This window comes from Lynx rufus, unplaced genomic scaffold (assembly GCF_022079265.1).
Source record: "Lynx rufus isolate CCGP_SWC_20201006 ecotype Redwood Valley unplaced genomic scaffold, mLynRuf1.p SCAF_1, whole genome shotgun sequence".
NCBI classification, from domain to species: domain Eukaryota; kingdom Metazoa; phylum Chordata; class Mammalia; order Carnivora; family Felidae; genus Lynx; species Lynx rufus.
The window spans coordinates 214297910-214320351 of record NW_025814823.1 but is presented as its reverse complement, the minus strand read 5'-3'; the positions used below and the strand labels follow the sequence as shown (position 1 = coordinate 214320351).

Genomic DNA, 22442 nt, shown 5'->3' with positions numbered 1-22442 from the left:
ACCTCTACAGAGAAAGCTTCTGGGCTGGCCACAGCGCCTTGTGCGCAGTGATTGGTCCGTCAACTACAGCGATGGATAATTGAGCCAATAGTCTTTGTAGAACCCCTCGGCGCCCGCCCCCTGTCCTCTACATCTTCCAATAAGGAACCACAACCGGGTGAGCGCGCGTTCCCACCCGGGAGGCTCTGTGAGGCCGCAGCTCCCGCTTTCGGGAGTCCTAGCCTCGGCTCTGCGGCTGGCGGGGACGCTGACAGGGAAACCATGAGCGCAGACTCTGTGGGAGAGCGCGCTTGTCTCCGGCGCTACTCCAAACTCCCAGTGTGGGTCGTGGAGGATCACCAGGAGGTGAGCCGGCGACTGCTGGGTCCTGAGGCAAAATCGCGTGAGGGCCCGGGAGGCGGCGGAGCCTCGGCATTGAAGGCCGGAGATAATCGGAATTTGTTACCCACGCGAGTTCCATTGTTGTGGGGAAAAAAAAACCAAAATGACTAACTGGGAGGAACAGGCCCTGACATTTATGGTTCGCTGAGTATGCGTCGGGCAATTCATTTAACCCTCGCGATTTGCCCAGAAATCCCTCAACCAACAACTGGTGGCGTCGGGCTTCGAACCTGCGCATTCTGACTGCAGAGTCCCGTGTCCTTTACCTGCTTCTTAACGGAGGCTTCCAGCTCTCCCTGGCGTCTCCAACACAGTCCTGCCGTGTAGGTGGGAAGGTTTTAGCAAAGAATGTGGGCTGTCATCTGTGAAACGGGACTATCACCTTAGCACCCTTAGGGCCGCTGCTATTATTGTGTGCTGGGTGTGTACATAAATCCTTTAATATGGGGTGGCCCGGGTGGCCCAGTCGGTTAAGCATCCGACTTCGGCTCAGGTCACGATCTCGGGGTTCAACCCCGCCTGGGGCTGGCTCTGTGCGGGCAGCGCTGAGCCTGGAGCCTGCTGCGGATTCTGCGTCTCGCTCCCTCTCTGGCCGTCCCCCGCTTGCGTTCTGTCTCTCGCTCGCTCTCTCGCGCTCTCTCTCTGTCAAAAATAAACATTAAAAAGCTTCCTTATAAATCTTCTAACACAGAGCCCTGCGTTTGTAAACACCGAAGGTATTTTCTATTTTTTATGGCAGTGCTACTTTGGAGTAGCTAAAATGGTGCCTTTATCTGGTCTTCTGGAAGCCTATGAGGGAGGATCATGCATCTACGACTTTTTTTTTTTTTTTTTTTAAATTAGTAGACCTTGGGGATTATCCGGATATGAAAGAGGGAAGGAGTGGGCTCCGGATTTATGGATGGAGAAAGTTAAGAGGAGAGGCGGGAAGTTGGGCTTCCCAGGACCTAGAGATAGTGTGTATGGACCTGAGCAAAAGCCAAGCGTGGGTTAAGCGGTGCTGTCCACTTCCGGTTTAAATCTAGAGCCACAGAGCTTGACAGACTACCTAGCCCGGCTCCACCATCCTAAGGTGTAGAAAAGGCCAGGAGACCCAGGGTGGCTTGAACACACCCTTAATGCCAGAATGTGTCTTCATTACCCGTTTTTTCCCTGAGAGCCCATCTGTTTACCCGCTTCATCTTCCGAGTTTGTGTTGGGGGCAAGATGGCAGCAAGAGATGCCCATTAAGGCCTTTGGAGGTGCAACCTGGAACTTCTGAGGGAAAAAAGCTGGAGAACGTTATCTAAACCCACCTAGGACGAACAGATTTTGCATTTGCCTACCGTTTAACGATTCGGTGCGCTTCGAATTCCGGGCGGCTACGTTTAGCATTGTTTCTCAGCCTGCAGCTGAGCGGATGCTCATGATTTCAGTGCCCATTCTGAATGTGTGCGTGTGTTTTTACAGGTCCTGCCTTACATATACCGGGCCATTGGCTCAAAGCATCTTCCTGCCAGTAATATAAGTTTTGTGCATTTCGATTCACATCCAGACCTCCTTATTCCTGTGAATATGCCAGCTGACACTGTGTTTGACAAGGAAACACTTTTTGGGTAATACGTGATTTTTGTTAATGATTTTTTCTTTTGTTTTGTTTTTAAGTGAACTCTGCCCCTGGTGTGGGGCTCGAACTCAAGAGCTTGAGATCAAGAGTTACATGCTCCACCAACAGCCAGCCAGGCACCCCTGTTAGAGATCTTTTATTCGCTTGAAATACAATTTGCAGATGTGATGAACTATTAAGGGAACTAGACTTTGCCGAGCTCATGTGTTTTCTTTTTCTTTTCTTTGCCTGTTTTATTTTAATTACACCAATTGTTGACTTTTTCATAAAGAGCCAGATATTAAATATTTTAGGCTTGCTGGCCATACAGTCTGCGTTGCAATTACTTATCTCTGCCCTTGTAGTATGAAAGCAACCATGGACACTATGTAACAAGTGAGTGTAGCTGTGTTCCAATAAACCTTTATTTACAAAAACAGGTAGTCTGGGGCACCTGGGTGGCTCAGTCCATTAAGCATCCAGTTTTCAGCACAGGTCATGATCTCCTGGTTTGTGGGTTCAAGCCCCACATTGCTGTCTGTACTAATAGCTCAGAGCCTAGATCCTGCCTCGGGTTCTGTGTCTCTCTGTGTCTCCTCCACTCATGTTCTCTTTCTCTCAAAATAAATAAACATTAAATTAATTAATTAATTAATTAATTAAAATCTGATTAAAAAAAAAATGTGGCCCAGCCAGTGAAAGAAGTAGAAGAGACTTTAGATGTTACTTGAGCCAATACTCCCTACCCCTCCACTTAAAAAGTCTGAATACTAAGGCACAAGATAATGTGTCTTAAACACATTATTCAATAATTATATAGGCAACACATCTTTAACTTGTATATCCTTTCTTCCAGTATTGTCCTTCCAACCTCTCAATTTGTACCACAATCTGCAGGAAGGATTATACCTAATGTATCTATAAACATTGACTTATAAGCCTTTCTTTAGTAATAAAGTTCTCTGAAATTCTGCCACTGTTTATGTATGCATTTTGTTAGAATGTAGTCTACTCATATCAGGTAAAAAGGTACATAGCAGTAACTTTTCTTTATAATATAAAATTAAGAGATGTTTACATGAGTTAATTTTAGCCTACTACACTTCTTTTAGTTGACTTTTTCCAGAACCCCATTTTAGAGCACTAATTTCTTTATTTTATTTTATTTTATTTTATTTTATTTTATTTTATTTTATTTTATTTTTTATTTTATTTTATTTTATTTATGAGAGACAGAGTACAAGTGAGGGAGGGGCAGAGAGAGAAGGAGACACAGAATCCAAAGCAGGCTGCAGGCTCAGAGCTGTCAGCACAGACCCCTACGCAGGGCTCGAACCCACAAACCGTGAGATCATGACCTGGGCCAAAGTCAGATGCTCAACCGACTGAGCCATCCAGGTGCCCCTAGAGTACTAATTTCTAAAGAAATGTGGTAGCGCTACCATTGTTGTTAGTCTCTTTTATAAATTTAGAGATTATATATTTTAGAAATTGAAAAAAGTTATAAGTATATAGACTATACAGTTGTAGAATAATTCTTAAACTTTTTAGTCTCAGGATTCCTGTATATTCCTAAAAATTACTGAGCTTTCTTCTAAGTGTAGGTTACATCTATTGATATTTACTGTATTTGAAATTAAAACTGAGAAATGTTTAAAGTAATTCATTCAAATTAATAGACCTGTATGTGTTAGCATAAATATGATATTTTTATGAAAAATTTATTTTTTAAAGCAAAGTATCTGGGGAGAAGAATAACAATATTTAATTTTTTTCCCATCTCTTTAATATTTGCCTTTATAAGAGACAGCTATTTCTCCTATCTCCTTCTGCATTCGATTTGTTGCCATATGTTGTTTTGGTGGAACTATATGAAGAAAATTTAGGAACAGTATTTTCATAGCTTTTTCAGATAATTATGAATATTCAGTACCATACCAAAACTTGACAAGTAGTGGTTCTTAAAGCTCAGTTCGAATGTGGAAATCCAACAATTCAATTTCAAGTCTGAATAACCATTGTATGTTGATCAATCTTTCTTTCAGGAAAAATGGTGTTTTCAATTCAGTCACAAGTACTTTTCCTTGAAACAACCATGGTACCTCAAAGTATGTAGCAGAAGTACTTTTTGTGCATTTCTCATTTTACTGCACAGACTATTTAAAATGTATATTCAGGATCAAGGTTTAGTAAACTAGTAAACTGGCTTTTTTTTTTTTTTTTTTTTTTTAATACATGAAACTGGCTTTGGGAGGGGTCAGTGGTGTTTGGTAGTGAAGAATACAGTGACTACTAGTAGAGTTGATGCTGTTGCCTTGATTAATCTCAGGACATCAACCCACCATTGCTTTGCACTGTTAGTGCAAATGTCAGTATAATGAAAAAGGGAAATAAGCCCTTGATGTCATTATGAAAATTGTTAAAATCTTGTTCTGGGTGAAATTACATTTGGAAAACCCACTCATGCTTTCTATTCTTTCTTTCTATTCTTTCTATTTCTATTTCTTTCATGCCTTCTATTTCTTTTCCAGAGAATTAAGTATTGAGAATTGGATTATGCCTGCGGTTTATGCTGGCCATTTTTCTCATGTTCTATGGCTTCATCCCACATGGGCTCAGCAAATCAGAGAGGGAAAACATCACTTTTTAGTAGGCAGAGACACTTCTACCACAACCATCAGGTAATTTCATCATATTTGTGAGTGTGAAAGGGAATGAGTTCTTCTTTTATCTTACTTTGAATCCCCATAATAACTTGTAAGTTCTCTACATACAGATAGGGTCAGATTAAGCCTCAACTATTTAAATAGTTCTCACCAGGAACCAAGCTTTCATGTCTCTGGACCTTCTTCACATATCATTTATATTTTGCTGCTAGTCAAGTTGGTTTTGAATAATATGGTCTCCATCTTCTGGAATTCTGGCTCCATTGATGACTAATTCCGTTAAATCAGTGAAATACCTTATAGATATATATATTTAATGATTTATATATTTAAGGAAATGCCATTTCCTTACAATATAACTATTGTCCACTGAATTTAACAGTTAGCACTGGAAAAGCATAATTATCTCATTTTGGGTTTTTGTTTTTTTTTTGTTTTTTTTGTTTTTTTTTTGTAAATCCAATAGCTAAAAAGTAGATTTGGAGTTTTCATTTTAGTACTATGACTAGCTTTAGGTAATTAACCTAAATTAAATTACAGCATTCTCTGACTTGAGTTACATGTGCAACTATTTTTGTTGGGTAAGCAGTTTAACCAATGTTTTATGTGTATTGCAATACTGTAATTATCTTTATAAATATCAACATGTTCTTGACTTTCTACATTCTCTTGTGATGAAATGAATGTGAAGGGTCCTTTATTAAAGAAGAATGCAAATTTAGTTTGGAGGATACAGGCTTTGTCTTTCTTAGGATGGCATAATTTATAAGAAGCCTGGATATTAGCTTTATTATGTCATTAATCTTATTTTGGAAAATTAATACCTTTTTAAATTTAAGGCTGTATAACTGGAGGAGGGGGAGTAGAAAATAAATATGACCTTTATTTTAGTTGGATAGAGCCTGCCTCCGGAAGAAGAATTTAGTTTTGCTTTTCAAAGTATTTACTAAGGCATAAAATAGTGAAAAGCTAAGAACTTACTGAGTAGAAATCTATAACTTGTAAAATGCATTCTGCATATGTATAACATTTTTAAGTTGCTTTTCATATTAAAATATGTTCATATAAAATTTGACAAAGCTTTGAAACACATCAGAGGAAGTTTCTGTTAAGCGAAATTATTTCCAGATACAATTTTTCTCATAAGTGATTATTTGGTTAAAGTTTCAACTGATTTGAGCTCCAAAACACTAGCTTAAAGGGGCCCCTTGGTGGCTCATTTGGTTAAGCATCCGACTTCAGCTCAGGTCATGATCTCACAGTTCATGAGTTCAAGCCCTGTGTCAGATTCTACTGATAGCTCAGAGCCTGGAGCCTGCTTTAGATTCTGTGTCTCTTTCTCTCTGTGCCCCTTCCTCGCTCACGCTCTGTCTCTCTCTCTCTCTCTCTCTCTCTCTTCTCTCTCAAAAATAAATATTTTTTTTAAGTTAAAAAAAAACACACACACACTAGGTTAATTAAAGAAGATCATTTATTTCTTTCTCATATTAGAGTTTACCACATGCAGCCCAGGGCCTTTGTGGCAGTTTACCAGTTCAGCAACTCCAGTTCCTTTTATCTTTTTGCTTCATCTCTAGAGTATTGCCTTTGTCCTCATAGTCCAAGGTGGGCTTGCCACTTCCATGTTCATATGCCAGTCAGTGAGGAAAGGAGAGCAAGGTTTTATACACTTCTTTTCCATTCACAGCCTTAGGCTAGAACTTAGTCAATTGGCCACACCTGGCTGCAAGGTAGATTATGAAATCTTTACTTAACAGTCTTTACTTTGGGCAGTTGTGTGCCCAGCTAAAAATTTGGGGAATGCTATTTCTGCAGAAGAACAGGAATTACAAAAAGTAGGGATAGCTCTTAGCTTTTGTTAAATATGTTCTTTGTTACGTTTCTGAGTGCTTTGGAAATACTATATGAAATGTCAGCAAAGTTGTCCATTTTTCTTTAAAATAGTTTTTTCCTCTAATGCAGGGTTACAAGTACAGATCATTACTTTCTAAGTGACGGTCTTTATGTAACTGAAGACCAGCTAGAGAACCAAAAACCTTTGCAATTGGATGTGATTATGGTGAAACCTTACAAACTCTGTAACAATCAAGAAGAAAATGATGCGGTGTCTTCTGCTAAGAAGCCAAAGCTAGCACTGGAAGATGCAGAAAACACTGCCTCTACTAACTGTGACTCTTATTCAGAAGGACTGGAAAAGGACACAGTGACACAGAAGAAGGGCCAAACTTGCCTAGAGCAGTCACGTCCATGCTTTTCTGAAAGCCAAGAATGCCAGACAACAGTCAGCACTGGGGAAATTCTAGAAATTTTGAAGAAAGGGGATGCATTTGTTTTGGATATTGACTTGGATTTTTTTTCAGTCAAGAATCCCTTCAAAGAAATGTTCACTCAGGTAAACATGTGGCATTTTTAAAATGTAGATCTTGAGAATTGTATGACATTTCTCTAGATCAGGGCTCAGCAAATTTTCTGCAAACAGCCAGATATTAATTACTTTATTGGGGGTCCCATATGGTCTCTATCACACATTCTTCCTTGTTGTATTTAAACGTTTTTAAATTATACATACCTTTTTTTAAATTGAAGTTTATATGTACCTTTCTTAACTTGAATGCCGTACAAAAACAGGTTGTGAGCTGCGGGTTGCAAATCCCTGCTCTAGATAGTATTTATTTTGTATTTATTGAGGTAATACGTACATGGGTAGTTGAAAAAACTAAAATCATACAGTGTAAGAAAATATATACATTAAAGAATGTCACTCTCTCACCCCATCCTCATTTCCTCAGTTTCTTACCTCAGAAAGAAACATCACCAGTTTCTTGGTGTATCTTTCCGGAGATATTCTATACATGTAAAGAAAGCCCTGTGTGACAGATTTTTCACTGAAAAATCTGAATCAGGTGCCTGATCACACATGTACTATTTGCAGCTAATGATTCAGGCCTCTAATCCGTAGGGTACCTCATCAGATCTTAAATGCAAATCACCAGACAATATTAGTATGCACAGATCTGAGATAGAACTAGGCATTTAAGAAACTGGTAAATTCATGATCCAAATGAGCATTCCTAGGTGCATTTTATGGGCACAACTGCTTACTTCAACATTTGGGAGGTTATTCAGACCTATTTCAGTGATTCAGATCAACTGTATTTTTTCTACCCAAATTCAGTGTTTGATTATCAAACAACGATGCTGCACCTTACAATCATAATATGTACGTATAAGAAGCCATGGTGGTTTATCTAAGTTATTGAAGACCTCTAAGTAGGTAATGATTAAAAATAGGTAAGATTTGAGGATTTAGTGTAATCTGGAACAAGAATGGGGGACCTAGAGTATTTTCCCAACTTGTAAATAAGGGAGAAAAATTGCTATTTCTTTCTGCTGTTGTATGTGGAGCCAGTGACTATAACCACAAGTTCTTAGAATTATGAAATGACCTTAGAGCTATTTAGAAAACTTGAAGAATAGGTGCATCTGAAAGCTGAAGAAACTGACTTTAGGAATTTATTTTACAAATATACTCATCAAATATTTTTAATGAAAATTTCTAAAAAGTTACATAAGAAACTTAATGGCAGGTATTCCTTTTCCAGTACTATCAGGAAACCTGGGTAGTGGAGATTTTTGTATCCTTTATACCATTTGGTACTATGGAACTTTTGGAAAAGAGCATGTAGTATACTTTATAATTTAATAGACTTTTTTTTAATGTAGTTAAAGTCACTTGTTTACCTTTTTTAAAGAGCATGTGCAGAAGTCCAGAGTGAGTTAAGTTCTGTTTGTTGCTTCTGCTTATCACTTCTTGGGAAAGTTACTTAACCTTTCTGACCCACAGTTCAAGTATAAAATAAAAATAATCACACCCAAGTCACAGGATTATTACAGTGAGGGAGTGGCACAACATTGTGCTTTGTGAACTTCAGCTCTTGCATATGATTTCTTCGCAACAATACTCCTAAATGGGATTTTGGGGCCAGATATACCCATGTAAAATGGGGCTATTTAGTGTGCTGAATGAAGAGAGACACTCTCCTGCAAAGTCAGTGCTTAGAAAGTATCCTTCTTCCATTGTAACTGCCTCCCCTATCACCTTTGAACTTCAGGGTTCTCTTTTGCAGCTAGGGAAAGGGCTGCAAAGTGAACATGGAGCGTTCTTTTGTTATTCAGGACATGTATATTTCCTGTAAATAGCGAAAATCTGTTTAGATCCTAAGATGTACCAATTTATAGAGTAGAATATTATTAAAAATCTTCTTTCATATCAAGTCTTTTCCATAGCTATTTCATACATTCTTGTCAGTATAGAAATGACAGTGTTTATAATGATATCTGAACTATACATTTGCTGGATTTTCCCAGACTGATTTTTAAATAATTATCTATCTTCCTAATATCACAGCCATTTTTACTTAAAGAATATCATCAAAAAAATTAGGTTTTTTTCCCCTACTATATGGGTTTTTGTTTTGTTTTCCAGGAAGAATACAAAATCTTACAAGAGTTGTACCAATTTAAAAAGCCTGATACCAACCTGACAGAGGTATCCTTCATTTGTTTCTTTTGCGTTTTGTCTGTTACATATCTAATAATATCTTATAGCCCATTAGAGTGCTCTCGGACATCTCACCAGAATCTTTGTGTGTTTATTGGGTAAACCCATGGTTAGTACTTACAAGTCATGGTTTAACTAATTGAACTGATATTTTCATTGTAATGGAATTTCACTTTTTCAAAGAAAAATTATAATCTTGGCTTTTCAATGTGCTTAAAGGAAGATTTGGTAGATTGTGTTGATACTCGAATTCATCAGTTAGAAGATTTAGAAGCTGCTTTTGCTGATTTGTGTGATGGTGATGATGAAGAAACTGTACAGAAATGGGCTTCAAACCCTGGGTAAGACCTTGAAACATTTTTTCCCCAACTTTATTTCAGTCCTAGATATATTGTTAAGTTTGCTAGATAAATTACTTTTTAAAAATTAGTATTAAATGCCAACACAAGGATGCTGTCTGGCTCAGTTTGTAGAGCATGTGATGCTTGATCTCAGGGTTGTGAGTTGGAGCCCCACATTGGGTGTAGTGCTTACTTAAAAATAGTATCTTAAAAAAAAAAATGCCAACACAAATTTACTAACAATAGTTAGCCTTTACTAGGTGCTATCTATATGCCCAGTTGTAAGATTTTTTTCTTGCATTTACCTCATTTATTCCTTCTAACAATCTTAAGACTTTGTGTTCATTTTATAGGTGAGGAAGCTAAGACACAGAGGTTTAAGTTGCTCTGAGTCCCATAGTAAGTGGGTATGCTTTTAATCATTGTGCAGTAGCTGCCCCTATAAGATGTGGTGCTGGGTCTTACAGAAGATTAATGACTTGTAAGACAGCCCCCATTCAAAGGAGAGTAAGAAAAAAAAATTATCAATAAAAAAAGTAAATTACTAGATTGGTAAATTAAAATGTGAAAATTTGCTTCCTTTTAAGGATAACCCAATATGAGTAGAAGGTCAAAACTGCCCATCATATGAGGAAGCACGATTTGAAAGCTGGATTCTTCATCAGGTCATCTATTTGGCCAATTGTCTCAGCATTAACATTACCTTGAAAACGTGAAGAGAAAGTTCTTTTCGTGTGATCATTTGTCGATTTATAGGGTGGGGTGAAGAGTGCCTTTAGTGTTAAAAAGCAAGTTTGAAAGAATGTTGACATAAATAGTGTACTTTTCTTGGAACTAATTCTGTTTTTTTCTAGTGAAGTGTAGTTGACGTACAATATTATATTAGTCTCAGGTATACAACATAATGAATCGACAATTCGATATATTCTACAGTGCTCACCACAATAAATGTGGTTACCACCTGTTACTATACAATATTATTATACCATTGACTATATTCCCTATGCTTTAGTTTTTATTCCTGTGACTTATTTTTATAACTGGAAATTTGGACCTCTTAATCCCCTTCACCTGTTTCACCTGTCTCCCCACCCCCTCTGGCAGCCACTGGTTCTCTGTATTTATGAGTCTGTTTCTGTTTTTGTTTGTTCATTTGTCCTGCTTTAGATTGCACAAGTGAAATCATGTGGTACTTGTCAAACTTACTTCACTGAGCATGATACTCTAGGTTCATCCATGTTGTCATAAATATTAAGATTTCATTCTTTTTTTATGTCTGGGTAATATTCCATTGTATACATAGACATGTGTATGTGCATATATCTGTCTTACATTTTCTTTATTCATTTGTCTATCGATGGACACTTGGGTTGCTTTCGTATCTTGACTATAACAAATAATACTGCAGTAACAATAGGAGTGGATATATCTTTTCAAATTAGTGTTTCTGTTTTCTTTGAATAAATACCAAGTAGTGGAATTCCTGGATCATATGGTATTTCTATTTTTAATTTTTTGAGGAACCTCCATACTGTTTTCCATAGTGGCTGTACCAGTTTACATTTTTACAGACAGTGCACAAAGGCTTCCTTTTCTCCACATCCTCACCGACACTTGTTCTTTCCTTGTTCTTTGATACTAGCCATTCTGACTTATGTGAGGTAATTTCTTACTATGGTGTTGGTTTGCATTTCCTTAATGATTAGTGATGTTGAGTCTTTGAAATAATTCTTTAAATCATATAGACTCAACAAAAAGCCTGAAAACTAAAATGTAACCATCAGACATCAACTTTTTTGTCCCCATGAGCATAGGAAGACCAGAACTAGCTTATTTTCAAATTGATCTCTCACAGATTATTCTCCACAGTGTAAATGTAAGAAATCAGTCATAAGATACCAACATAAATTAGAAAGTTAGAATCATAGTACTTTGGGCCACTAAGGCTTATTATGTCATTGTTATTGGTAATAATTCATCAGATTTCTAGAAGAATACATAGGAAACTGGAATAGAGGTTGCCTCTGAAGAGAGGAATTGTATGGCTAATAGATGAAGTTATGAGGGAGAAACATCTTTTGCTATGTGTATGTATTACCTATTTAAAATATTCAGTGTAATTTTTGTTTCAAATATTGAGAAACCTCCCTGAAATATAAACATTATAAAACTTTATTATCTCTAAAAAAAGAGTAGTATGGAATAAAAACCATAATTGTATTCATCACATCAATAAATATTGACCAGGCACTTTAACATCAGTTAATGCTCTTCTTCTTCACTATAGGGAACTCATTAAAAAAAAAAATGATTCCCTCCTTCTTGAAATTATGATGGAAGAGGGAGATCTAGAAATATCTCACAGAACATGATTCTTCCTAGAAATATTGAAAAGTACCTACTATTTTGTGAATTTGTGATGTCTCAAGCCGAGTTTAAAACTTAAAATAGCGGGGCGCCTGGGTGGCACAGTCGGTTAAGCGTCCCACTTTAGCCAGGTCACGATCTCGCGGTCCGTGGGTTCCAGCCCCGCGTCAGGCTCTGGGCTGATGGCTCGGAGCCTGGAGCCTGTTTCCGATTCTGTGTCTCCCTCTCTCTCTGCCCCTCCCCCGTTCATGCTCTGTCTCGCTCTGTCTCTGTCCCAAAAATAAATAAACGTTGGGGGCGCCTGGGTGGCGCAGTCGGTTAAGCGTCCGACTTCAGCCAGGTCACGATCTCGCGGTCCGGGAGTTCGAGCCCCACGTCAGGCTCTGGGCGGATGGCTCAGAGCCTGGAGCCTGTTTCCGATTCTGTGTCTCCCTCTCTCTCTGCCCCTCCCCTGTTCATGCTCTGTCTCTCTCTGTCCCAAAAATAAATAAACGTTGAAAAAAAAAAAAAATTAAAAAAAAAATAAATAAATAAACGTTGAAAAAAAAAAAAAACTTAAAATAGCATGAAAACCTTGGAGTCCTGGATCTAGCCTATAGATGGGGCCACTTTCACTGAAACCCACTGTGCCTGGTAAGCATGCCCAGTTAACTCTTCAGCACCTGCAGAGTTCTGTCACAGAGTTGAAGAAACAATGAGTCTACAACAGAAATGAGTCCAGACCATGATTGGAATGGAGGGAAAATAGAATAGCACAAAGGAAAAGTGGGTGAGACAGCAAGAAGAATCTCCCCAAACTTACCATGCCCCTGAAGAGCCAGACCCTCAGCATGAAGGAGTCTTCACTGTTCCTTAAGAAGTACATAAAGTAGATGGAAACCAATTTGACAATAAATTTCATATTAAAAAAATAATAATAAATGGGCAGGGGTTCCTACCCTCAGAAAGAAAAAAAAAAAAAAAGAATTAAATAAAGTAGGTGATTAGGGTCTAGAAGACCAGAAAGTGTTTTCATAAAAGAGTAACAGAATGAGTGGATAGATAGGTCTCCATGACCCCCTCTTTCTTTTTTCCCTCCTAGCAGTTGCATAGATATTGATGGGGAAGGCAAAATACTAGAAACATCAGTCAGGACTCCCAAAGAGTTCTATTTAAATTTAATAATGGGCACCTGGTTGGCTCGGTTGGTTAAAAGTCCGACTTCTGCTCAGGTCATGATCTCGTGGTTCACGAGTTCAAGCCCCATGTCAAGCTTTGTGCCAACAGCTCAGAGCCTGGAGCCTGCTTCAGATTCTATCTCCATCTCTCTCTGCCTCTCCCCCGCTTGCTTGCGTGCACTCTCTCTCTCAAAAATAAAAAGCATCATGGGGCGCCTGGGTGGCGCAGTCGGTTAAGCGTCCGACTTCAGCCAGGTCATGATCTCGCGGTCTGTGAGTTCGAGCCCCGCGTCAGGCTCTGGGCTGATGGCTCAGAGCCTGGAGCCTGTTTCCGATTCTGTGTCTCCCTCTCTCTCTGCCCCTCCCCCGTTCATGCTCTGTCTCTCTCTCTGTCCCAAAAAAAATAAATAAACGTTGGAAAAAAAAATTTTTTTAAATAAAAAATAATAAAAAAAATAAAAAGCATCAAAAATAAATAATAAATAAAATTTAAATGACTTAAAGGCACTAGTGTTAGTATACTAAATGGTATAGAACCTTCCCAGGTGTAATTGTGTATGTCAATAAATATATTCTTAATTTTTTTTTGAACTTTTGGGTAACTTTTTCAACACCATGTGCTCAAGGCACTTAGTTTTCTTATTGATCAAAATAATTTTAAATCACAGTAGAGCTTCTATTTTTAAAAAAGAGGAAAATCTCAGTTTCTTGAGTGTTAATTTTCAACGTTTAACACAATGTATACTTTTTAGGTAAGAAAAAACAACATTTATTTCTTAATATTTTAAGATGATATTTGAATATCTTTATCTTTCATTTCTCAATCATGTGAAATATATTGTTAAAGATATACTTTAAATGTTACATATCTATCATTTGCTTCTGTAATTTTAGTTGAGGTGGTGTGATGTTTAATTGAGGGGTGGCTTTTTTCCAGAATGGAATCACTAATTCCACTTGTACAGAGTTTGAAAAAACGGATGGAAGTACCAGACTATGAAATGGTAAATATATTGCAGTATAAAATTGACCCTTTAGAAAGACATTTTTCTGGGTAGAAAAAGTACTTTTTATTTAAGTGGTTTGCTTTTATTTGTGTACCAGGGAAGTGTAAATGAATTCTTTTTAAAAAATGAGAAATGAAAAAATACACACTTCTTAGAAGTCAGAACATTGGAAAAGTTTTCCAAAAAAATAAGCTTTCTAAAGATATCCCTTCTTTATTGATTCATTTTTATACTCCCTTCCTCCTTCTTTCTTTCCTCCCTCTAAAAACTTTCCTGATTATAAAAACCAAGCAGAAAGATAAAAGAAGGTGTTCTGACAAGTACATCTCAGCCGTATCAGCTGTATTGCTGACTTTGCCAACAGTGACCTGAAAGCTATGGCAAAAGTGAATACTTCTAATGATAATTTCCTTTATTTTTATATCGTTTTTCAGTATTTGAGGCATAAAATTTCCTATTTGAAGTTCAAGTGCCTTTTCTCAGATTTTGTGCTAAAACTAAGACCTATAAGTCTTCTTCTTTTACTCCTGCTGCTGCTTTTACTTCCAATAAATTGTTTTGTTCTAGTGTTTTATTTAGTTATGGAATACAATTAAACCACCTTACTTGAACTGAAGTTTATGTATTGATTTAATGCCAACTTTATAAGAATAAAAAATATTAGCAAAAGAATATTTTGCTTAAATTGGAGCTAGTCCAAACGCCTTAGTCTGCCCCTTTTTTCATGGCAGTTATTAAGAGTGATAGAGTTAGAAGATCCTTAGGATTAAAAATGTTTTGAGTTCACATGACATTATTGAATGTGTCTTCATGCAGGTCTGCTATAATCATTATATTACATCTGGATTTTCCACTGGTTGGGAGTGGTTTGTACATTGTTTGTTGAAAGACAGAAGGGATGGCATGGGCTTGGTTGCAGATAATGTAATCAAATATGATGTGCCTATAGCTGCAGGGTTGGAACACTAAGTGTTTTGATCAGTTCAGTAGAAAAGAACATTCATATCATTTTACTACGAGGATTGTTCCTAGTTAAATTTTTGATGTGTATTCAGAACCTCCAATAAAATATCAGATTAATGGTTTTTTTCCATGCTTTGCACTTATATACAGTAGGCAAAACAGTGACATACTTGAGTTCCAATTTTCAAAACTTCAAGCAAAGGCTATAAAATGTTAGCCTGTGAGCCACTTCTAGCTTTCAGGCACAGTTTAGTGCTATGAGACTGGAACATCAGTCATTTACATTTAAGACACATAAATGTATGTCAGTACTATTTGATTGTACATAAAGGATATATAAGGAACTGGTGACAGGAGGAAAACTCTCCCTTGTATCCTCTTAAAACTTTGAATATAGCAGTACATGCATGTATTTTAAAAATAAAATAATATGTTGAAAGAAAAGGTAAAACCAGAATATTATGTACAATTTTATATCAGCTTTTAGAATCTAGGTGTAATAGATAATTTGCTAGATAATATGAATTGTCAAAATAGACTCAAGTAAAGACAGAAACTGAATTAATCCATAATTATAAAATAAAAAAAAATAGTTAAGGAGTTATTCCTACAAAAGGCATCAGGCCCAAACAAATGTACAGGCCAGTTCTTTCAAAACTTGAGAGAATAGGTAACTTCTGTGACACAGAAGCTGTTAAGGAAAAAACAATCCCAGTCCACAATATTATTAAAAAATGTATCAGCAAGTCCTCTAATGGTTAAAAATTTTCTAAAAACAATAAAGCCTTATAGTGTAATTCTTAATTTTCTTATTTTCAGGTTCACCAGGCTGGTCTAACCTGTGATTATTCAGAACTTCCTCACCATATCAGCACAGAACAAGAAATTGAGTATCTTATTCAGTCTGTATATTATTTACTGAAAAATTTACCAAAACCTACTCTCGTGACAATTGCAAGGTAAGTGTGGTAGCCTGAATAGTGGTACGCCAAAGATGTTCACATCCTAATCTCCAGAACCTGCGGATATGTAACCTTCTATAGGAAAAGGGACCTTGCAGTTGTAACTAACTCAAGGATCTTGAAATGAGAATACCTTGGATTATCCAGTGGACCAGTGTGATCACAGTCGTCATTTTAAGAGGGTCAGAATTCGAGAAATTGGAAGATGCTAGGCTACTGGCTTAGAAGATGGAGGATAGGGCCTCAGGCTAAGGAATGCAGACAGCCTCCAGAAACTGGAAAGACTAACATTCTCCCCTAGAACCTAGAGAAGAATGCAGCCCTGCTAGCCCCTCTATTATAGGACTTCTCATCTCCAACAAGACTGAAGGTAGTAATTTTGTGTTGCTTTAAGCTGCTAAATTTGTGGCAATTTGTTACAGCTGCCATAAGAAATTAATACAGTTTCCACAGGTTAATCTAATGATTACTATTACTAACCAATTTTTTACCTACTCAGCTCAAAATTCAGATGTTGTATTTGCTCTTTCCTCTTAGTGATGGTTGGCAAAAAACATACAATTCTTATTATCTTGTCTTTGAAGTTGGTGATACTATTCAGATGAACACAGGAATTCCTATTTCTTTGTCCTACAAATGAATATTTAGCTGCTGCCATTTTTTAAATTTGAACATAATTGCTGAATAGTTACAACAATTTAATGAAACTTTTCTGTGTTCATCTTTGGGCTGGTTTTGTATGGAACTATGAGGTTAGTACTTTATATATTTTATGACAAATATTTTGTAACCTCCTTTTACCATCCTGAAATGAAATTCATAGGTGATCTAACCTACATAGTTCATTCAGGCTGCATTAACAAACATACCATAGACCAGGTGGCTTATAAACAAGAGAAATCCATTTCTCACAGTCCTGGAGGATGGGTGGTCTAAGATAAAGTTACTAACAGATTCAGTGTGGTAAAGACCTGCTTCCTGGTTCACAGCCATCTTCTCCCTGTAAACCTCATGAAGGAGGTCTCTGGGGTCTCTTATAACAGCACTAATCTCATTCGTGAGGGGTCCACCCTTGTGATCTAATCAAAATATGATGACATTGAGGATTGGATTCAATATACGAATTTGGCGGGGACACAAACATTTATTCTATAGCAATAATATACCTGTACACATAATTTAAACATATGTTTATATGTGTGTACACACAAGAAAATCCTAACATAAAAGAAATAAAAGTAATTGATAAAATAATATGTATTAAAATGCCACACAAGACTAGCATCTTTACAAGGAGTCTCTAAATGTAACAGTTACAAATGCAGACAGATAATCACGTGATGTATTGGCCAAATACCCTAACAGCACTGCCATAGTGACATGTTTGGTTTTTTTTTTTTAAGTTTATTTATTTGTTTTGAGAGAGGGAGAGAGAATCTCAAGCAGGCTCTGCACTGTGAGCACAGAGCCTGATGTGGAGCTCAGTCTCACGAACTGTGAGATCATGACCTGAGCTGAAATCAAGAGTCAGATGCTTAACTGACAGAGTCACCCAGGTGCCCCATGTGACATGTTTTTTCTGGTCGTAACAATTTCCTGGTAAAGTTCTAAGCTTAGAGTCCAATCTTCCCTCAATATACAGAGTAGTTGCATTCTTGGGAAATTTAGTTTATATTTAATTCATTTTCAAAAATACTTTGTTCATATGTAAAAGAGTATTAAATTCTAGGCTCAAAAAATTAAAAATGGTTTTCACTTATGTGAGTGCTCCATGAACTTTGGAAAAAAGTACGTGGGACACAGGACAAGTATTCATATTCACATTCATAGTGCAGGACTGTCCTGCATGTTGCAAGCATTTTAGCAGCCCTGCCCTCTCACCTTGGCCCTTCGGTTGTCATTGTGACAATCAAAAATGCACCAACAGATTTCCAAAACTACATCTTGAGGGTAGTTTCCATCAAGAACTACTCTGTTTTAAAGAAGCCAGAAAGCTTTGACTGATTGAGGCTTATAAATTAAACTTTTATATATGATACTTTCTTGAAGTAGGTCTTTATCCATATGTATATATTAGGTAGTATTTAATAATTTTAATCGCTCTGTCTTATTTATTGTGTGTTAAATATTTACATCTAGTCTCAAAAATAACCTGATCACCAGAGAATAGAATGAGTTTATCAGAAGTCTCACAGATTATGTCTCACAGATTATTTAGGTCTAAAATACTTGTGACAAGGACTAGATAACTAATTCCATTTCCTTCTTTTCTTTTTAAGTTTTTGTGTTTTTTTTAATGTTTTTTATTTATTTTTGAGAGAGACAGAGCATGAGCGGGGAGGGGCAGAGAGAGAGGGAGACACAGGATCCCAAGCAGGCTCCAGGCTTTGAGTTGTCAGCACAGAGCTAAACGCGGAGCTCAAACTCACGAGCAGTGAGATCATGACCTGACCCAAAGTTGGACATTTAACCAATTGAGACACCCAGTCACCCCTTTTTAAGTTGTTTTTAATTTTTATTTATTTTGAGAAAGAGAGAGTTGGGGGGGGTGGGGAGAGGGAGAGAGGGAAAGAGAGAATCTCAAGCAGGCTACACACTGTCAGCTCAGAGCCCAGTTCAGAGCTCAATCCCACAGCCGGGAGATCATGACCTGAGCTGAAATCAAGAGTTGGACACTTAACTGACTGAGCCGTCCAGACACTCCTCCATTTCCTTCCATAAAGATTTCTATGCCACTCTTTCCAATCCATCCTCCTCAAATGGCTTTCCTCACCTGAGTCCAGAACCAGGAGACGCTGATCAAGTCATTTCAGAACTTAATCTGGCTATAATTGTCAGTGACACTGTAACTAGTTGGTAACTAAAGTTGTAGTTGGTGATTGTACAAAGAGTCACCAAGATACAGATTCCTGCCTTATCCTACTTTGCTCTTTTCTCCTTTATACCATCTAGGAAACTAATCCTAATACCAGCACATCTCCACATTTGATTCTGGATAATTCTGTATGCTTGTTAACAAATAGTTTGTAGAAGTAGAAACCTATTATCAGTTGGGAAGACTCTACCCTTGTAATTTCTAGCCCTAGTGTACCCATAATAAAAGGATAGGAAAGATGTCCACTCACTTAAGAACCCCCAATATTTCCCATATCTCCCTCTAAGGGAAACAGCAGTCTAATGATAAAGCACTGAGGCTTTGAAGCGTGCTGTGTCATTTTGAATCCTCTCACTAGCACTTACTAGCTATGTGACTTATGCAGGTTAATCTTTCTGTTTAGATTCCTTTAAAGGGATAGTAAAAGTACCTATTTCATAGAGTTGCTGAGAAGATTAAAGAATATAATGTAATGTACCTGACATAGAGTATTTAGTAGCTTCCAACTGTTATTATTCCAAAATTCAGTACATCTTCGTTTCTATTTTATATTGAAATCAACACATGCAGACTTTTCCTCACTGCACAGTATGATCACATTTATGTGTATTTTTCTTTTTCTTTCCCTTCTTGGTTCCAGGTCAAGTCTGGACGATTACTGTCCTTCTGAGCAAGTCGACACCATTCAAGAAAAAGTCCTTAATGTGCTGAGCTCCCTGTATGGGGCTGTAGACATTCACCTGGTGTATTTAGCAGAGTGTTCTCCATCTTGAAACAACAAAACACTAGGTTCCTATAACATCTTGATGTAATAACAGGGTTTTCATTAACTTATTATAAATGAGTCTTCCAGAGAAGACTTTTGTTTTTATATTAACTTTGTTAAAATCTTTCAGATAGTTTGAATCTCAAACAGATCTTATCAGTTGTTGAATGATGACAATTTTTTTTTTTTTACATCAGTTCTACCCTCCCCCCTCCAGTTAATTGTTGCTTATTTTTCTTCCTTTCCATCATAGTCTTCCTCATTTTGTGCGGGTTGTTTTTTCCCCCTAGGTCAGTTGGACTGTACAAAATTCATTCATTTATTCACTCAACCAACTGACATTTATTGAGCATTTACATGTGCTAAACATAATTAAGTGCTGGGTATATGGTGATGAACAGGATAGACAAGGCCCCCTGCCCTCTTAGGGGATGGCTAAGAAACAAATTATGGATTACGAGAAGTATTATGAAGGAGCAACCACAAACATGTCTTAGGCATCTTCTTAGTACTCAAGGCATCCTGGCAGGATAAGAAAGTAACATTCTCAAAAGCTACCAAAAAAATAAATAAATAAACTTGCTAGTCCATGAAAATGTTGCAGGAATCCTACCTTTCCAAGACTGTCAGGGTTGTGGTGCAGCTGTTGTGGCAAACTCACATTATTGTTGGTATGGAGAAGGTCTATTTGAGCAGTCAACAAAACAAAAATTTTCTTTGCTAATCAGAAAAGCCCTTCAGGGTTTTTGGTGCCTCCAGATGATCAGTATTGGCATCGATTATCGTTATAGTTCCTAAGTGCCACTTTATTGGCAGTCTGGGTTGATAATTTCTTCAAATAAACTAGCTTTTAATGTAAATAGTAGAAAAAAAGGTAAATCCTTAATTCTGACCTACGGTAAATACCCAAAGACATAACTGCCTTCCACCAGCCTCCCCGTGAGGAAGAGACCCTACCTGAGTCCCTCTAAATCATAGAACTTTCCATTTGCTTAATTTACCAGTCTTCCCGTCTTCAGCATTCCCCATGTTCAGCAATTATTTTTCACTACGTAATTTCTTTTTCTTTAAAAGGTAGGATGGCATTTAAAGGGGGAAAAAAAAACATCCATCCATTCCTCAGTCCTAACATAGCATTTGTTTTCATTTTACATGTTACTGTCAGGCCTTGACCACATGTGTACCTGTACAGCTGCATGTAACTGCAATTGTATGTTACTTAACTTGATGGCTAATACCCAAGATCACATTACCATTGCCACTCAATAGATGGCACCAGATCCCATTTTTCCAATGATGCTATTTTCCTGCGAATTTTTCTCGTCACCAATTTCCCAAGGCTGATAGCGTGAATGCCTATTTCTGTTGTGAAAAGCAAAGCAAAGTGATTCAGCTTTCTATTTTGATAGAACATTATGTGCCAAAAAGTTTTCTCTGTAAAATCAGAATTGCAAAAGAGTGCTATTTATTTTTAAGTTTTGAAAAAATTTTATTAGAATTCTATAAACGGACGTTACTTTTATGAGTAAATTATTTTGTGTGCTAAAATAAATAAAAAGGTATGTTTTGAGATTTTAAAGATTTAAAACAAAAAACAAAAATTAAAAAAATAAAGATTTAAAATCAAACCGTAGCACTAGTTAATTGTGTATGATCTCAATGTGTTCATAGCACTGATCTTATGAGTCTGTTTCAGTAGTCATTTATTATAATTCCCATGAACTAGGATGTGACTCAAGCATCGTTTTAATTCAGGTGGAATAAAAGGGCACCAATTTCTATTTTAGGAACATTCAGATCATTTAGTTCTCATGCTCTGTAATTCTGTTTGAATGAAGGAATACCACAATACAGGGTTTTGGATTATATACACATATCACTGACACATGAGATTTTGGCAAGTTCTTGAAAATGGACTTAAATGTAAGCATTGACTATAGCTTTGGTATTAACAAGTATATATTTCTCAGTATTGAGGAAGAAAAGTTTTTCTTTAGAAATATTTTCTGTATGGCCAACAGGCACATGAAAAGATGCTCAACATCACTCCTCATCAGGGAAATACAGATCAAAACCACACTGAGAAAATCGCCTCACGCCAGTCAGAGTGTGGCTAAAATGAACAAATCAGGAGACTATAGATGCTGGCGAGGATATGGAGAAACGGGAACCCTCTTGCACTGTTGGTGGGAATGTAAACTGGTGCAGCTGCTCTGGAAAACTGTGGAGGTTCCTTAAAAAATTAAAAACAGATCTACCCTATGACCCAGAAATAGCACTACTAGGAATTTACCCAAGGGATACAGGAGTGAGATGCATAAGGGCACTTGTACCCCAATGTTTATAGCAGCACTTTGAACAACAGCCAAACTATGGAAAGACACTAAATGCCCATCAACTGATGATAAAGAAATTGTGGTTTATATACACAATGGAATACTATTTGGTAATGAGAAAGAATGAAATATGGCCTTTTGTAGCAACGTGGATGGAACTGGAGCGTGTTCTGCTAAGTGAAATAAGTCATAGAGAGAAAGACAGATACCATATGTTTTCACTCTTATGTGGATCCTGAGAAACTTAACAGAAGACCATGGGGGAGGGGAAGGAGAAAAAAAAAAAGGGAGAGAGCCAAACCATAAGAGACTCTTAAAAACTGAGAACAAACTGAAGGCTAATAGGGGGTGGGAGGGAGGGGAGGATGGGTGATGGGTATTGAGGAGGGCGCCTGTTGGGATGAGCACTGGATGCTGTATGGAAAGCAATTTGACAAATTTCATAAATATATATATATTTTTTTTTTTTTTCTGT

The 22442-nt window shown here is 37.2% G+C and overlaps 1 protein-coding gene across 3 annotated transcripts; it reads left to right on the top strand.

Moving 5' to 3' along the window:
• Positions 1–244: 244 nt before the first annotated feature.
• Positions 245–20491, top strand: CUNH5orf22 (chromosome unknown C5orf22 homolog). 3 transcript variants are annotated; one of them, XM_047093806.1, is made up of 9 exons: positions 245–345; positions 1831–1976; positions 4498–4647; positions 6595–7024; positions 9119–9181; positions 9413–9534; positions 13996–14062; positions 15848–15987; positions 19506–20491. In XM_047093806.1, exons 1-9 carry the CDS (start codon positions 262–264, stop codon positions 19636–19638), a joined length of 1335 nt encoding a protein of 444 aa, XP_046949762.1. In that variant the 5' UTR covers positions 245–261; the 3' UTR covers positions 19639–20491. The 3 variants fall into 3 exon arrangements, with proteins under 3 accessions (XP_046949762.1, XP_046949771.1, XP_046949777.1); XM_047093815.1 differs by lacking the exon at positions 245–345 and having other exon boundaries at positions 1926–1976; positions 4012–4647; XM_047093821.1 differs by lacking the exons at positions 245–345; positions 1831–1976 and adding an exon at positions 3306–4074.
• The last annotated feature ends 1951 nt before the right edge of the window (positions 20492–22442 follow it).

Excerpts from the sequence above, each read along its gene's own strand:
- CUNH5orf22 (XM_047093806.1), top strand. The coding sequence starts at position 262 with ATGAGCGCAGACTCTGTGGGAGAGCGCGCTTGTCTCCGGCGCTACTCC. Across the intron at positions 346-1,830 it reads TCGTGGAGGATCACCAGGAG|GTCCTGCCTTACATATACCG; the intron begins GTGAGCCGGCGA and ends GTGTTTTTACAG. Across the intron at positions 9,535-13,995 it reads AAATGGGCTTCAAACCCTGG|AATGGAATCACTAATTCCAC; the intron begins GTAAGACCTTGA and ends GCTTTTTTCCAG.